The sequence below is a fragment of the Ptychodera flava genome, chromosome 10 (assembly GCF_041260155.1).
Source record: "Ptychodera flava strain L36383 chromosome 10, AS_Pfla_20210202, whole genome shotgun sequence".
NCBI lineage: Eukaryota > Metazoa > Hemichordata > Enteropneusta > Ptychoderidae > Ptychodera > Ptychodera flava.
The window spans coordinates 35868012-35887267 of record NC_091937.1 but is presented as its reverse complement, the minus strand read 5'-3'; the positions used below and the strand labels follow the sequence as shown (position 1 = coordinate 35887267).

The following is a 19256-nucleotide window of genomic DNA, read 5'->3' as shown; positions in this document are numbered from 1 at the left end:
AAAATGGCCGCCTGGCGACCATATTGGATCGTATCACAAAACAAATCAACATGCATATCTATGACATTGGTCAATGTCCTTGTACCAATGCTTGATAAAATCGGTTGCAACATGTCTGAGTTATGGCTCTGTACATGAAAAAATCGTAATACAATGGCGCCTGGCGGCCATATTGGATCGTATCGCAAAACAAATTGATGTGCATATCTATGACATTGGTCAATGTCCTTGTACCAACTTTGAATAAAATCGGTTGAAACATGTCTGAGTTATGGCTCTGTACATGAAAAAATCGTAATAAAATGGCCGCCTGGCGGCCATATTGGATCGTATCACAAAACAAAATGACGTGCATATCTATGACATTGGTCAATGTCCTTGTACCAACTTTGAATAAAATTGGTTGAAACATGTCTGAGTTATGGCTCTGTACATGAAAAAATCGTAATAAAATGGCCGCCTGGCGGCCATATTGGATCGTATCACAAAACAAATTGATGTGCATCTGTATGACATATGAAGTTATCCTTGTACCAAGTTTGAATGAAATCGCTTCTTGCATCTCTGAGATATCTGCGTGAACGGACGGACGCACACACGCACGCACGCACGCACGCACGCACACACGCACGGACATGACCAAACCTATAAGTCCCCCCGGACGGTGTCCGTGGGGACTAAAAAAGACATTCAACTTTGCCTTAGGCTGAATTCTATATACATGAAGTTGCAGGCACCAGTATTGCTTAGGCACAGCAACTGTATATCGGTAGAATATGTTACACCCCTTTTGCAATTTGCCACAATGGTTTGGCCCAATCCCTACCTTGTATGTTGTTTAATATCAACTAAAAGTGCTTTCTGTATGATAGAACACGAGTACAGAAATCCTTTCAGCATATCTTCCAGTGTATATGATTAGTGTAATACATTTTTTGCACTTATGTATGAAAGAAATTAAAAGCCACTAACTTACGAAGGTACCATCTTCCATAAAATATTGCATTTTCTCTACCCACGGACATACATTAAAGATATTATACTATACAAGCACAGTCTGGTTTCTACACCTTTGCACCAACAAGTAATTTGTCTTTTTGAAGATATTACATTAACCAACCACATTCTGTTTTCTTCCCCTTTGCAGTGACAAATAATTTATCTTTTTCCAGACTTTCTATCTGATTAATACCCTTTCTTCAGTCCAGACTAAAAAACAAGCAGTCAATATAGTTTCATCTTTTAAATTCTTTCAAAAATTTTCCTCTGTCAATTGCTCTTTTGTTGTAGATTAAAATACTTTCAGCAGTAACAAGTTCACAACTGTCTACCTCACACACTGTTTACTTCATGTTATGCTTATTGGAAATAATGGCAAATCTTGCAAAATTACAAAATTTGTCTATTTTGAGTCATCTGTAATTTTTTACCCACTCTTAGATATGTAAGTCAAAAGGCTCAGACATCAAGTCAATGGCATCTGAGATATTAAGATAAAAAGGCAATGTTCTCATGATAAGTATACTTTACAGTGATCAAGTCAGCAGCCACCAGTCAGTGAAACAGAGGTAGTTTTGGGGTGATGATGGGCATTGATTTGATAGTGCTCAGCAAACCAAGTCAATGATTTGGAGAATAAATATTATTACCTTGGCTTTCTTTGTAATCACTCTGATTGGCAAATTTAAAAGTAATTTCAAAAACTTGAAGTTGAAAGCTATGAATTTCAAAAACTTGAAGTTGAAAGCTATGAAGGCCCTTTTTAGCCGTAAGGGCATGTCACATAATGAAAGTTTCCCTGTTAAAGCTCTAGATCTTTTTGATCGCATAAAGTAGAAGTTTCTGAATGATGTTAGCCTTTCCTTTTACAGATATTTATTTGGAGTTTCTAAACAAGCTCCCAGAGCTGGTATTCTTGGTGAATTGGGTAGATATCCCATTCAGTTCTCTGTTATAAGACACATGTTAAGGCACTTGCATAGATTGGTTTTATCAGATGACATATTACTGTGTGCTGCATATACTACTCAGTGTTCAGCATCATTCCAAGTGGATTGATTATATCAGATACATTCTGGATACTTATAGTGGAAGACCAATCTGGTCAGCTGTTTGCAACTTTAATCTCACTACTAAAACAGTGCACAGAAATTTGATGGGCGAACATGTAAGGTTTCATGGATAAACATGATGAGGACACATTGATATCATGCAGTGTGGTAAATATGTTGCATATATAGAAATGTCCTTTTCTCATCTATGGAGTCACATTTTCAAAATTGAACATTTGAGTGATAGAGAAAAATTCCTTTGTATTTATGAGTTTTGAAGATTAAGTTCTTCTTTTAAGATATATTTTTAGCACTACCAAATCTCCCCAAGCAGCAGCCTCATCCAATTATGTGTGTAACGTTTGATTTTGTACTTGCTCTATACCACACTTTCTGAAGTGTGTTGTTGTGCAATAAAGTTATGCCCTGGACCCATTATAAGAGAACTCCAGTGATAGGGAATTATCAACTTGAAACTTAACGCTAACAATAACATTGCAGAGAATTTTTCTGAGGACTTATTTTACACAAATTAATCGCATCTCTCCAAACGGTTACAATCTTACAGGGGTCACAATTACTAAGCTGCATTAAGTTACGAATATCAATATGATGAATTTTTATAAGCTATGTTGCTGTCAAATCTATCTTTACTGGCAAATGTGTCTGGCTGAACTGTGAGGGCAGCAATCATGTAACATGACAACCAACACTCGTACAAGACAAAGGACATTTCTAAGGCCCCATAGAGGGCAGCAGTCATCTCGTTCTCTGAGTAGTCAATTTTGCCTGCAATTTCATAGACATAGTCTCTAAAACGAGAATAAAGATTTCCTGCTTTTATTTGGTAATAAATCACAAATATGGTCTATGCTTATTTGTGATTTATTACAAAAGTATAGCTGGGAATCTTTATTTTCATTTAAGAGACTATTCCGCTTGCAAAATAGTTTATTTATATGGTTGCAGTGAAACTTTTTCTGACAGACAAAAGGTTGGTAGTCTGTGGACATGGGTCTCCCACTAATTTGAGCCCTGCCTATACAGTATCTTGGACAACGCAAGAGTTAAAAATTTAGCATTAAAAAAATCAAATAACGGTGATTAACATTACCTGTTGCAGTTTCTGTTCCAGGTGTTCAACGGCTTTCTTCCCTGTCAGTACATTCTGTTCATTGGCATCAGGTTTCCTTAACACATGGTTTTCAAAGTCTTGGAATTTATTGTACTGGTCTTTCTTGGTGACTTCACCCAGGTGTGTCTGGAAAAACCTCTGTTTCTGAAATGCATGTGACTTGCTGTCCTGCGACAGCGGGCCTGGCTCCACTTTTTTCACCGACTTTGGCTGGGTTCGCATCCCAAGTGCTGGTAACATCACTTCAGGGAGGTTCAATTCCTCAATGTATATGTTATCGCTCTTGTACGACAAACTTGAACTCGCTCGGAGGTCTTTCATGTCCTCCTGTGCTCGTTTCATTAATCTTGGGGAGGGAGGGGGAGGTGGCGCTGTGAGGGGGGAGGGTGATCCTGTAGACCTAGGGCTTGGACTTCCCTGCCTCTTGGTTCGGGATTCCACTGGTGGCAACGGAAGGCTGCCACTGGTCCCCATACTGAAGTTATACATTGCACTGGTCATGTTGTTCACAGTCTGCGTGTCCTTTGGTGGCTTGGGGATTTTTGAAGGTTGGTTCATGACTGGCACAGACTTCTTGGCACTCTCCCATGTCACATGTGATGCCTTTGTTGGATGCTTGTACAGTTTATTGTGATTCAGATGGCCAGAGCTGTATGCCTTTATGTCCTTACTGTGTTCATGAAGAACTGAATCTAACAGCTGGCCAAGCCGTTGTTCATGAACTGGTATCCTCTCTGTCATTTTGTCTTCCCTTGTTTTTAGTCTGAGAGAAATCTGTCTGTAATCTGTGGATGTAACAACAGCGAAAAATGTGATCATTATAAAATCTATACACTCCATTATTGTGGAGTGATAATTGTCTGCTGTTAACAGTGCCCATTGAAAACTACTGAACAGATAGATGATTTAAAAATTTCAACAAAATGTAATGACAAAGTCTGTATTAACTCAGAACTCATAAAATTTACTGAAGCAAGTCAAATATAAGTCATTCATTCCAAATTTTTGCACAAAAAATAATTAGTGCCATTCACAAGATTTTGTAGACAGAAAACCCAAGACGTTTACATAAATACTTCCCCAACGGTTCTACAGACTCAGTACGCCCATGAGATCATGTGATCGCTGTACAAACAAACCCAATTGTGCACTAACGCATATGGAAATACACGTTCGTCTATGCGCGTTTACACACATGGGTTTGTTTGTATCATGGTCCATTCAAAATCCGGGTTTGAGCTAATCCTCCCTGTAGGGGTATGAACTAAATTTCAAAGAAATCTGACAAGTACCGTATCATATTCCTCCAGCAATACATATTCAAAATGAGAAATGTATTTTAGCCCAAACAATAATTATCAGTACAGAGTTCTATTTGCATCAGTTTGTTGTAGAAAATCTAGAGAACAGAACAAACGCAATGAACTACATGCTCTTCAGCATGTGCATTTTTTTGGCGACAGCCAAATTGATCATTTACCAATTAATGTTTGCCAGCCATGTTTCAAAGCTGTTCCACCTACTGTAATTACTAAGCTGTAATATCTTGTGTAGCTGGAGTTTTCACAGTCAGCAAAGCCTGACAACACAGTCAGACTGAAGTACATGTACATGCTATGTTTATGTTATAAAAGTAAAGAACATTTTCTATTCCTTCAACCCTATCAGGGGATCTGGTATTCAGTTTATCACAATACACTTTCTGTCTCTCTCTACATGTTAGATCTAATTGATCAAAATGTCAGCTTTTTTATGAAAATAAAACATTAAACCATTGACACATGCTGTAAACCACAAGTCATCATAACAATGGAAACCATCTGTAATACTTTATCTTTCTCTCTCTGCACCTACACTGTATATGTACATCAGATATTTTATAACTGAACTCAAAATGCCTAACTTATTAAAATGCAGAGACTATTTTTCATAAGAAATAAGATAACACTGAAATTTCATTCTGACATACAATTAAACATCACTCTCTCTGGTCAGTGGAAATCTCTAGTGATCAGCTTCTCTGACTGACTCTTTGTAATCAGATATTTCAAGGCAAAACTAAACAAGCATATCTGATTTTATTAGATATATCCAGTGTTTTTCATGATGAAATCATTACCAGACAAAAGTTTACAGTCAAACAAAACTGATAAGGAACATTCTTTTGTAATTGCTTTTTTATCATATCATAATCATATCAGGTATGCTAATGAGGATCATAATGCGTGGTTGTAGAAGTGCCATCAATCTTGAGAAAGCAGCATTCATATATTAAACCAAAATTGGACTCTGATTACTTGTGCAGACCGATAGTCTGACTAATCATCTAATCCAAAGGTAACAATCCAAAGTAAGTTACTGTTAGTGATCCAGTGTCTACGACAAGAACAATATTAAAACACAAACATAGGGCCAAAGTCCCTGAAGCTACTATAGACATGGATACAAAATTAAGTATTTCCTTACTGTATGAAATTATCTCACTAAGGTCATCCTACGGACAGTAAACTAAATATTAAAGCTGTCTGACCAGCGTTTTGAAAGAACAAGCAACTCAACAGTTGACAGAGCTCTGTTGAGTTATGTAGAGAATAACCTTTTGTGACACATGTATTGATTAAGAAGGTGGATATCTTTGATTAACATTGTGAGTTCTGTTTAATAAGTTGAGACTGTACATACTCAGAGAAAGCACACTGAAGAGACAAAGGTTTGAAACTTAAGAAGTTCAAGGTCATCAAAAGCATTATAAGGAATCATGTTACACTTTCATTGCACTGTTTACACAGATTGCATAATTGCTATAAATAGCACATGAGGAATCTTTATACAGCCCAGCTTTACCATAAAAACCCTATCACTTTGACCACTCTTTTAATTGACCACTCTATTTTTTTCCTCAAAAAGTAATTTTATTTTATCCTTACCAAGTCAACCATAAATGGAAATTAGAACTTTCTCTATCTCTATCTCTATCTCTATTGACTATTTTGAGCAATTTCTTTTAGATAACATACAGGGCACAATAAATGACGGTTCAGAATATGTCAAAGTTGGGATTCAGGAAAGTTGCCTTTACATGTTTTAATCCTCCAAGATGGTAAGCATTTCACTATGAACTGTCAAAAAAAGTTGAACTTTCTGATAATTCTACACTAAAATTATTTTGGCTTTGATGATTTCCTAATTAATTCAATTAATTAAATCATATTAATTATATTTTTCTGGGTGAATTGATAGGGTTTATACAGTACAAGAATTACATACAATGTAAGTCAAATTTTGACCAAAATGACAAAAAAATTCCTTAAAAATACAGATTTTGCATATTTCATCACAATTTGAACAGTCTAGTTGGGTTACCCCTAGGGACCTGTATACCAAATAACAAAGCTGTCTGACCAGCGGTTATGAAGAAGAAGATTTTTTACCAAAAACACCTTTTTTGGCATTAATTTGCCTATTTTCAACAATATCAAAAAATTAAAAAAAATAGTTTCTCAAAATCATATTTTTCATCTACACAACAAATATCAAATCAGTAAGTACTGCGGTTCTCAAGATATTTGAGTGGACGGACGCCTCACAAACGGACATACATACATACATACATACATACATACAGACTGACGACGGACGCCGGACGGATACCCATCCCAATAGCTTCTATAGACTATAGTCTATAGTAGCTAAAAAAACAAGAATGCAATAACTTTTTGATTCTCTGCCGTACTCTGGCAGTCTAAAAAATGTTAATTTGCACCACTGTAAGGTTATGATTCTTACAAAGTCACACAACCATAATTATGGCACCAGATTGACGTAAAAGGATAATATATTAATTTTATAAGGCATAAAGCAATACACTAAATATTTTTTGATATCAAATACTTTCTATGACACTGAGTCGTTTTCCCAAGCAACCTTCCATGGCAAATGTACTTGGCTTTGCCTGGTACATTATGTTGTGCAAAGTTTGCTTTTATATACATGTATTATGGGTCAGGATGCAGTACATTATTGTTATTATTTTATATACATGTATTATGGGTCAGGATGCAGTACATTATTGTTATTATTTCATATAGATGTATTATGGGTCAGGATGCAGTACATTATTGTCATTATTTTATATACATGTATTATGGGTCAGGATGCAGTACATTATTGTTATTATTTATATACATGTATTATGGGTCAGGATGCAGTACATTATTGTTATTATTTTATATACATGTATTATGGGTCAGGATGCAGTACATTATTGTCATTATTTTATATACATGTATTATGGGTCAGGATGCAGTACATTATTGTTATTATTTTATATACATGTATTATGGGTCAGGATGCAGTACATTTATATTGTTATTATTTTATATACATGTATTATGGGTCAGGATGCAGTACATTTATATTGTTATTATTTTATATACATGTATTATGGGTCAGGATGCAGTACATTTATATTGTTATTATTTTATATAGATGTATTATGGGTCAGGATGCAGTACATTTTGTTACGTGCAGAGAAAACGAACAAAAGGGTGAACTCAGCAGTTTCCGTTTAAACAAAATTTATTACGAAAACAAAACTAATTGCTAAGTTAGGGACAGAGTACAAGCTTTAAAAGTGTACAGACTACTTATCTCAGCTGGGACGGCAAAGCTCCAGTCTCAGAGTTGTAACAGTCAGTTGGATGAATGAACAGTCCTTTGGCTTGCAGGCTTGAAGCTGCACAAAGACCACAGTATAAATCCAGCGTTGACAGTGAAGGTCTTGAAAAGTCTTAATGACTACTGCTGGAGTTTAGTAACACACAAGAGACACGATCCCAAAAGTCTGACTGGAAGCTGTGCACGTCCCTTTTATAAAGGCATGTAAGAACAATCTAGAACCTTTTATTGACATGCTAATTACTGTTCTAAAATTATCTCCCTTACACAACTAATCAACTTTCCAGAACATTCCAAACATGACTAATTGAATTCAAGGTTGTGAGGTCATCAAGGGCAGTGACCTTGGGAATGTTCTAGACTGATTGAACTCAGGTCATGATGAGTGTGGGGGAAATGACCTACATAACACACCCCCTCTTCAAAAAAAGAAAATTTTTCAAAGAAAAATCTTTCTTTTACAAATGTAATCTTGAAAAGGATTTAAGTACTCAAATTTTGTTTTACTCTAAAGTAAAATTTCTTGAAAGTGAACAACAATAAAATTTCTTGAAAGTGAACAACAATAATTTCTAAATACGAGAGAGACAGTCTGCAATTAAATTGTCTCTGCCTTTGATATGTCTAATGTCAAGATTAAACTCCTGTAACATTAAACTCCATCTTAGCAATCTCTGATTTTTGCCTTTAAATTTCTGCAGAAAAACAAGAGGGTTGTGATCAATATAAACCACTATTGGCTGATTTGAAGAAGTAACATAAACTTCAAAATGCTGTAAAGCTAATATCAAAGATAAACACTCTTTTTCAATTGTAGAGTAGTTTCTCTGGGATTTGTTAAATTTGCGTGAAAAATAGCAAACAGGATGATCTACCCCATGACTATCCTCTTGCAATAAAACAGCACCAGCAGCCGTATCACTAGCATCCACAGCTAATTTGAATGGCAAAGTGAAATCTGGTGCAGACAACACTGGAGCACTTTGCAGTATGGCTTTAAGTGTATCAAATGCCTGTTGGCATTGCTCTGACCAAACAAACTTTACTTTCTTTTTAAGTAAGTTAGTCAAAGGCTCAGTAATTGTGGAGAAATTTGGACAGAATTTTCTGTAGTAACCAGCCATACCGAGAAAGCGCATCAGTTGTCGTTTGCAGTTTGTATGGGAAAACTTGAAATGGCACTGATTTTGGCATCAACAGGTTTTACCTCACCCTGTCCTACAGTATGTCCGAGGTAAGTCACCCTCGCCCAACCAAACTCAGATTTTGCAAGGTTGACAGTCAACATTGCTTTACTCAGTCTCTCAAAGAACTTCCGCATGAGCTTGATGTGTTCCTCCCAGGTGTCACTATACAGGACGACGTCGTCAACGTAGGCTGCACACCCATCTAGCCCGGATATGACGTCGTTGATCATCCGTTGGAACGTTGCCGGAGAGTTCTTCATTCCGAATGGCATCACCTTGTACTGGAACAATCCGTCTGGTGTAACAAAGGCGGATATTTCACGAGCACGATCCGTCAGAGGGACTTGCCAAAATCCCTTCAGTAGGTCAAATTTTGTCACATACTTGGCTTTTCCCACTCGGTCGATGCAGTCATCAATCCTCGGGATTGGGAAAGTGTCTGTCTTTGTTAAAGTGTTGACCTTCCTAAAGTCTGTGCACATACGATAACTGTGATCTGATTTGGGAACAAGTATGCACGGCGAACTCCAGTTACTTTTACTGGGTTCAATAAAGTCATTGTCCAGCAGGTATTTGACTTCTTCCTGGAGATATTTCGCTTTTGTTGGATTCAGTCTGTATGGATGTTGTTTTACAGGCTTACTGTCCCCAACATCAACGTCGTGATAGATGACGTTTGTCCTCGTTGGAACATCTTGAAATAGGTGTTTATATTCGTGGAGCAGTTCTTTCACCTGTTGTTGTTGTTCTGGCTGGAGGTGTGCCAACTTTGTAGACTCCAGCTTCTCCAGGATTTCTGAGTTTTGAAGCTTGACCGAGCCCAGCTTTGAGTTTAGAGTATTTTCACTCAAGTCAGTTTCAGTATCACTATCTTCATAATGGTTTGAACTGACTGCACTGACAGGCTGAGTTATAGTAGGATTATCCCTATCCAAATATGGCTTAAGCATATTTATGTGACATAGCTGTTTTTGTTTTCGCCTGTCAGGTGTTATTATGATGTAATTTAAATCACTCAATTTCTTATCAATTAGGTATGGCCCAAAGTAACGAGCATGGAGTGGTTTGCCAGGAATTGGAAGTAGAACAAGAACTTTTTGACCTGGTTCAAACTTCCGTTTTGAGGTGCTTTTATCATATCTGGTTTTCATTGACTGCTGAGATGACTCAAGATTTTCTCTGGCTAATTCACATGCTTTAGAGAGTTTTGTACGAAAATCTGACACATATTGCAAAATATTCAGACAATCATCATCGTCTGATAGGAATTTCTCTTTAACGAGCTTAAGTGGGCCACGGACTGTATGTCCAAATACAAGCTCAAATGGGCTAAAACCAAGAGACTCCTGAATTGACTCTCTAACAGCAAAGAGCAAAAATGAATTCCTTCATCCCACTGTTCTCTGTGTCAAAACAGTAGGTCCTAATCATGTTTTTCAAAGTTTGATGAAATCGCTCAAGAGCACCCTGACTTTCTGGATGATAGGCGGATGACCTATACTGTTTAATGCCTAGCTGATCCATTACTTGTTGAAAAATACCAGACATAAAGTTGGAGCCTTGATCGGACTGGACACATTTGGGGAGGCCGAATAAAGTGAATAAAATTGACTAAAGCTCTCACTATAGTCTTTGTCTTTATGTTTCTCAGTGGTATGGCTTCTGGGAACCGAGTTGATGTACACATAATTGTCAACATGTACTCATTTCCTGATCTTGTTTTTGTAGGGGCCCAACACAGTCTATTAGTATCCTACTAAATGGTTCTTGAAATGCAGGAATTGGCTGTAAAGGGGCCTTTGGAATGGTCTGATTCGGCTTTCCTACCATTTGACATGTGTGACAAGTTTTACAGAAATGTGCTACATCCTGCCTGAGATTAGGCCAATAAAAGTGACTGAGAATTTTATGATAAGTTTTCCTTACTCCTAAGTGACCAGCCCAGGGCGTTTCATGGGCCAGGCGCAATATTTCAGCACGATAGGGCTTTGGAATCACAATTTGATGTTTTATAGCCCAATCGTCATCAACCAAAACATCTGGAGGTCTCCATTTACGCATGAGAATACCAGACTTTGTATAATAGGAAACAGAGCTATCTGAAGTTTTACCTTCATCATCTACCCTGTCAAACAAAGACAAAATATCTGGGTCTTTGTGTTGTTCTGCAATGAGATTTGATCTAGAAAATGTCTGACTTTGGTCAGCAGAAGTTTTACTGGAAGTTTCAAATCCACGAGGGATAACGGAATGATCCGTGTCAAACACCTGACTGAGAAAGGTGTCATTTAAGTCAACATCTGTGACATTATTTTTGAGAGTATTTTGATTCTCGGAAGTTTTCTTTGACATGGCTCGAGTAATGGCACATGAAGGAAATAAATCGGGTATCTCTTGTTCAATTGGCTCTGGATCCTGATCTAAACTAGGATTATCAGTCACAAGTGGATTAGTAATGACCTTGTCCCCAGCAAGGTCGTTTCCAAGAAGAAGGTGAATCCCTTCAAAAGGCAAAAAAGGCCTAATACCTAAAGCCACAGGTCCAGAAACAAAGTCCGAAGACAAATAGACATTATGGAGAGGAACAGGAATGTAGTCATTACAATCTACCCCTTAATAAGAACTTTAGAACCTGAAAATGACTTTTCAGAAAACGGCAGGGTATCTGCCAACAAAAGAGACTGGGAAGCCCCGGTATCTCTTAAAATTTTGACAGGGGTAGCGGAAGAGAAATCACTAGAAAGTGATATAAAACCATTATGAATAAATGGCTCGAAAATACCCATAATGCTATCTTGAGAAGAATTGACCTTGACCTCATTAATTGGGGATAAGAGGGGTTTAACCTCAGAAAATGTGTTGCACACATTATTAGACTCTAATTGAGTTGATGAAGAAATAAAGCCGGTGGGCTTAGATCCACTTTGACCACTTTGACCTTCACGTTTTCTTTTCAATTTGAAACACTCTGACATTAAATGGCCGTCTTTCTTACAATAATTACAAGAAAGTGTACCGAACTGTTTGTCAGAAGGAGATTGAGACTTGGGATTTGATGATGTGGAAGTGTTACTTGAACTCTGTGAACTGTTGTCATTTGATTTTCTACTGTCCTTTGAAAAATTCTTGGATGAAAAGGACGAGTTAAATTTACCTGCATTGTTTCTGTATGAAAAGGACTGGGATGGTTTGCTGAGAAATGAAGATTTGTGGGTCAATGAATAATCATCGGCCAAACGTGCAGCAACCTCCAATGTATCTGCCTTTTGTTCATTGATAAACGTCTTGATGTCACTCCGATGCACCTCTTAAATTCTTCAATCAAAACAAGCTGTCGTAATTTGTCATAATTCTGACTGACCTTTTCCGAAGAACACCAACGATCAAACAGTTGTTCTTTTGTTCGAGCAAATTCAACATAAGTTTGATCCTTCACCTTCTCACAATCCCTAAATTTCTGACGATAAGCTTCAGGCACCAACTCATAGCCCTTGAGAATTAATTCCTTCACAGAATCATAATTTGAAGCCTGCTCTACTGACAACTGAATGTAAATTTCTCTGGCTTTACCCACCAAAGCACTCTGCAAAAGCATAGACCAGGACTCCTTAGGCCAATCAGACTCTGAGCAATTTTCTCAAATGAAGGAAATATTTATCAACATCCTTTTCTTGGAAAGGGGGAACTAACCTGAAATGCTTAGTGATGTCAAAACCGTGTGAAGGGAAGGATTTTCCTGACTGTCCAAGCTCTAAACGTTTCATTTCTAATCTTTCCTGCCTATCTTTCTCTCTCTGTCTTTCTTCCATTTCTAACTGCATTTGTATTTTTTCTTTTTCTAATGCCTGTCTCTCTTTTTCCATTTGTAATTCTAGTTTCTTGATCTCCAAATTTGTCTGCATTTCTAATTCTAATTTTCTGAGTTCAGAGGTAGACTCGGGCTCATAATCTTTCAGGGTGGATTCCTCAAATTGGCCTAAATCAACTAGATGTTTGGCAATACGATACTGTATCTCCCTCTTGCGCATAGATCTTTTGACATCTACTTTAAGGAAATTGGCCAGTGCAATGAGGTCGTCTTTTCTGAGGGAATCAAATGTGTCCTGATCAAGGTCATCCATTTCCTCTGGTTTAAATTCCGCCATGATTAAATTTCACTGAGTTCACAGTATACAGTAGTTTTGAAAAGGCTGTCAAAATGTTGTCAAACGGCTCAAAATATTCGTCTCCCGGACGAGCCCCCAATTTGTTACGTGCAGAGAAAACGAACAAAAGGGTGAACTCAGCAGTTTCCGTTTAAACAAAATTTATTACGAAAACAAAACTAATTGCTAAGTTAGGGACAGAGTACAAGCTTTAAAAGTGTACAGACTACTTATCTCAGCTGGGACGGCAAAGCTCCAGTCTCAGAGTTGTAACAGTCAGTTGGATGAATGAACAGTCCTTTGGCTTGCAGGCTTGAAGCTGCACAAAGACCACAGTATAAATCCAGCGTTGACAGTGAAGGTCTTGAAAAGTCTTGAGAATGACTACTGCTGGAGTTTAGTAACACACAAGAGACACGATCCCAAAAGTCTGACTGGAAGCTGTGCACGTCCCTTTTATAAAGGCATGTAAGAACAATCTAGAACCTTTATTGACATGCTAATTACTGTTCTAAAATTATCTCCCTTACACAACTAATCAACTTTCCAGAACATTCCAAACATGACTAATTGAATTCAAGGTTGTGAGGTCATCAAGGGCAGTGACCTTGGGAATGTTCTAGACTGATTGAACTCAGGTCATGATGAGTGTGGGGGAAATGACCTACATAACAATTTATATTGTCATTATTTTATATACATGTATTATGGGTCAGGATGCAGTACATTATTGTTATTATTTTATATACATGTATTATGGGTCAGGATGCAGTACATTTATATTGTTATTATTTTATATACATGTATTATGGTCAGGATGCAGTACATTATTGTCATTATTTTATATACATGTATTATGGGTCAGGGATGCAGTACATTATTGTCATTATTTTATATACATGTATTATGGGTCAGGATGCAGTACATTATTGTTATTATTGTATATAGATGTATTATGGGTCAGGATGCAGTACATTATTGTCATTATTTTATATAGATGTATTATGGGTCAGGATGCAGAACATTATTGTCATTATTTTATATGCATGTATTATGGGTCAGGATGCAGTACATTATTGTCATTTTTATATACATGTATTATGGGTCAGGATGCAGTACATTATTGTCATTATTTTATATACATGTATTATGGGTCAGGATGCAGTACATTATTGTCATTATTTTATATACATGTACTATGGGTCAGGATGCAGTACATTTATATTGTTATTATTTTATATACATGTATTATGGGTCAGGATGCAGTACATTATTGTCATTATTTTATATACATGTATTATGGGTCAGGGATGCAGTACATTATTGTCATTATTTTATATACATGTATTATGGGTCAGGATGCAGTACATTATTGTCATTATTTTATATACATGTATTATGGGTCAGGATGCAGTACATTATTGTTATTATTTCATATAGATGTATTATGGGTCAGGATGCAGTACATTATTGTCATTATTTATATACATGTATTATGGGTCAGGATGCAGTACATTTATATTGTAATTATTTTATATACATGTATTATGGGTCAGGATGCAGTACATTATTGTTATTATTTTATATACATGTATTATGGGTCAGGATGCAGTACATTATTGTTATTATTTTATATACATGTATTATGGGTCAGGATGCAGTACATTTATATTGTTATTATTTTATATACATGTATTATTGGTCAGGATGCAGTACATTATTGTCATTATTTTATATAGATGTATTATGGGTCAGGATGCAGTACATTTATATTGTTATTATTTTATATACATGTATTATGGGTCAGGATGCAGTACATTATTGTCATTATTTTATATACATGTATTATGGGTCAGGGATGCAGTACATTATTGTCATTATTTTATATACATGTATTATGGGTCAGGATGCAGTACATTATTGTTATTATTTCATATAGATGTATTATGGGTCAGGATGCAGTACATTATTGTCATTATTTTATATACATGTATTATGGGTCAGGATGCAGTACATTTATATTGTTATTATTTTATATACATGTATTATGGGTCAGGATGCAGTACATTATTGTCATTATTTTATTACATGTATTATGGGTCAGGATGCAGTACATTATTGTTATTATTTCATATAGATGTATTATGGGTCAGGATGCAGTACATTATTGTCATTATTTCATATAGATGTATTATGGGTCAGGATGCAGTACATTTATATTGTTGTTATTTTATATACATGTATTATGGGTCAGGATGCAGTACATTTATATTGTTATTATTTTATATACATGTATTATGGGTCAGGATGCAGTACATTATTGTTATTATTTTATATACATGTATTATGGGTCAGGATGCAGTACATTTATATTGTTATTATTTTATGGTTTTGGCAATGTTTATTGACAGTTTCAAAAATGTAGTAGCACACCCTCAGAACAAACCTGCAGACAAGACGTTGCAGATGTTTCATTTGCTGTAACATTAATAGGACAGTAGCTGCAACTTTGATTATTTTTTTCACTATTCTCAATTTGTATGTTAACCGCAACCTCTTGTCTACCTACTACCCAAAGTACAAGTATGTTGAAACTTGCATTGTTCAGCTTGTCAACTCAGCATGTACCGGGTATATGTGTTAAGGTAGAATGCAGACTTTCAAAATTTTATTCTTTTCCGATGTATCACTTGTAATCGGCCTCATTTTAAAGCTCTTGGTGTAGGAAAAATTTTCAGTCTTATTTTTTGAAAATCGAAAATTTTATTTTCTCTACAGAGTATACACAGGGATGGCAGCCATTTTGAATTTCAAATATCGGTAAATGACAGGTACAGTTGTTTCTCTAGTAGACCAAAACTTGCATGGTCGGAACCTCCGATTTTATTATTTATTTTGAAAAAGTATGGCTGAAAGAGTCATTGATGAAAGTTTGAGCAAAAGTTTCGGTCTTTCATTTAGGAACATACTACCTTCAGTGTGTTGCTATTGTTTGCATTGTAATTTCAGTCAAACTAAAATTCACTTGTCAACATTAACAATGCAGTCTACACATGTACAGGTTGAGCTGACAAGTGAACAATGTGTATCTCGATATGCTTTGGCAGTAGAACAAGAAACAGAAGTTGACATTAACCCTTTGGGCGCATTTTTGTCCCTTCATAAAATAAACCCCTGTCAATTTTTCCCAGATGTTTGCCAAAATTTTGAGAAAAAACTGTAGCCAATGAAATGTGATATCCATTTGGTCAAAAATTATCAAAAAATTAAAGAAAAAAATTGGTAAAATTTTGCACTAAAATTTTGGCGGGAGAAAATTACAGCGCTCAGAAGGTAAAGACAAAAATACTGAAAAACATTATAAAACCTTACAGCTATTGTCCCTTTAACACATGTACCTGGCATGTACATAATACTTTACAATGTGATTCCTCTAAGTGCTGGAGTGGAGAGCACTGCACAAACTCAATCAGATACGTAAATATAAAGTGGTACTCACACCTTGTTTTGACGTGCCATGTACCGGTACATTGCAATAGAAATTGAAACCATCAGAGAAGTACATTGACCAGGTGTCATGTATTTTATCAAGGAGACGAATGACGCAAACACACATTTTTGAGTGGCAATTACTGCACAGAACTAGCTCACTCATTTTCCTGGAGTTCATGATGCCAAAGCTCAAGTATATGTAGTGCGCATATAAATATTTCGAGGAGGAAATATCATAGAAAAGGGCACCTAATAAACATTTGAAAAATATACCACTTTTGCTACATGATCTTTACTGTAGGTCATAGATGATTTATGTTCTCTCCGGCACTAAATAAAATGCTTGTGTGTACTGTATATACATCAGTCAGTCTTATGCACATGTACATGTACCGGTATACTTATAATGATTTACTAGGATTAAAGGAACAAAGTCCGCCATTTTTCATGAATTTTGTTTGATACATGTACGAGACACTACTTATATTGTTTGACATGTTGAAAGATACTGAATGAAAACCAACGTGAGAAAGAATAAATGGTCATGACCATTAATTCTTTTTCGTGATGGTTTAATTTAATTTGTCTAAAATTAGGGTCAAATGTATGCATGGTCACCCATTCATTCATTATCTTTCAACATGTCAAACATTATAAATAGTGTCTTGTATCGAACAAAATTCATGAAAAATGGCCGACTTTGTAGAATACACCCCAGGGACAGATATTCACCCTCAACATTTTACAGTTCTTTCCTGGTCTACCTCTTGTTGCAGCTCATTTTAAAGCTCTTGGAGCCAGAAAACTTTTCACTTTCCCAGTTTTCAAAAATACAAAATTTAATTGTTCTTCATTGAGATAATAAAGGGATTGTGGCCATTTTGAGTTGAATTATTGGTACATGACAGGTCATTTGTTTCTCCAGTGCCACACTCTGCACGGTGATCCCTGATTTTTATTCTTGATTTGGTAAGAAACGGTTGAAACTTTCATTGTGCAAAGTCTGATCTAAAGTTCTAATCTTTCACTTTCCTGATCAGTACTACTTAAAGAAACACAAAAACTGATCTTGCAATTTGTTTTGTAATAATTTTTGATTTGAGTAGAATTCCTTTTTTCAATATCAGAAATCAGTTTATGCAGTAGATTTATCACTACATAACATATCCATATTTGTAGAACAAATGTTGGGAGGCAGAACATTTTTTTCAATATATGTATTTCTTCCGATAAGAAGTTATTTACATTGCTAGATGACCACTGGTACACATGGTGACATGCTACATGTAAACTGTACATCAACACAGACATACATGTACACATGTAATATCCATCTTTCATCTGTACCTGTACTTGTGTACAATGTGTAAATCCAATATCACAATACAATAATTTGTAACAAGTATTTTTATCAAACAATTGATATTATTCATGTAACATATAATGTGTCAGGGATTACCATTTTTGACAATCAAAAACAATACTTCACCTTTCTATGAAGATTGCTAAAATCTTTATATCAAGCATACACTTTGTTTTCCTACAGAGGTAACTCTGTGTGTAAAATATTTCCATGGTCATCATGGTGTGGCTTTGAATAATTTTGATATTGTGATTTTCAATTTTACCCAATATCCTACAAGTTACAGGTTAGAATTTGTAATTTGTGTTTGCAGACAAATATCTACCACTAAGGCAGTAAAATACATGTATGTCTCTTCAAACCAATAAATCCTTTTTTCCAAAAGGAAACTATGTTGGTACACAGGGGTTAATAGGCACGCATTACCTTTATGCAACTACATTTTAACAAAGCATGCTGTACCATGGTAACATTGCAAGACAAGGCTGAACTCTCTTTTATCGTTCAATTCCTGCCTTTATAGTCATGTTTGATGCAAGCCAGTTAGAAGTAGAACTTATTACCTTCCTGTGCTCTGACTTTCAAAACACACACTCTCCCCATAGAAGTAACTCTTTCATTTCAATGGCATACATTTTACGAGAGAAGTTATTACTGTAAAAGACGGTTCTGTACATTTTACATGGCCCATCCAGTTAAGGCCAGGAAAGAAAAGGATTGTTTCTCACATTTTTTTTTGGCAAAGTTACAAAGGTTCTAGATGGCAAGTGAAATCGTTTAAAATATTTGTTTCGGATTTTTACAAATCTCCCACTATTTACATTGTTACTGATGACTTGGCATCTGGATTTTACAAACTACAGCTAAAATCTGTCTAAATTGAACTTGTTGATAGCTGTCCTGCACAGACTCCATACAAAAGTCTCATTCAAAGTCCTGCAGCACAAAAACTCAAGAGACTATAGGGCACTATGACCAAAAGCACAATTTAAAATAACAAATTAAATTTAAAAAAAAATGACAAATTTCAAATTGTTTTAAAGTACATAGGAGCAGCATTTCCAAGGAACAGTTTAAAATTATTTCCTGACCTAAACTGTTGTTTAGTCACACAAGAAGCCTGAAATTGGAAAATTCCTCTGAGGAGAATGAAACTATCAGAGGACAGAGTGTTGAAATGTCCAATGTCAAGCTAAGCCCACTCAG

The 19256-nt window shown here is 35.9% G+C and overlaps 2 protein-coding genes across 3 annotated transcripts in view; one reads left to right on the top strand and one right to left on the bottom strand.

Moving 5' to 3' along the window:
* The window catches only part of LOC139142665 (zinc finger-containing ubiquitin peptidase 1-like), a 470199-nt gene that overhangs the window by 297243 nt on the left and 153700 nt on the right, over positions 1-19256 (top strand). The gene's annotated exons all lie outside the window — the stretch shown is intronic.
* LOC139142669 (uncharacterized protein C6orf118-like) overlaps positions 1-19256 on the bottom strand; it is an 81797-nt gene that overhangs the window by 44475 nt on the left and 18066 nt on the right. For both annotated transcript variants that reach the window (XM_070712721.1, XM_070712722.1), the window contains exon 2: positions 3166-3971. In XM_070712721.1, coding sequence (XP_070568822.1) covers positions 3166-3927 — 762 coding nt within the window. In that variant the 5' untranslated portion in view covers positions 3928-3971. The remainder of the gene's footprint in view (positions 1-3165; positions 3972-19256) is intronic.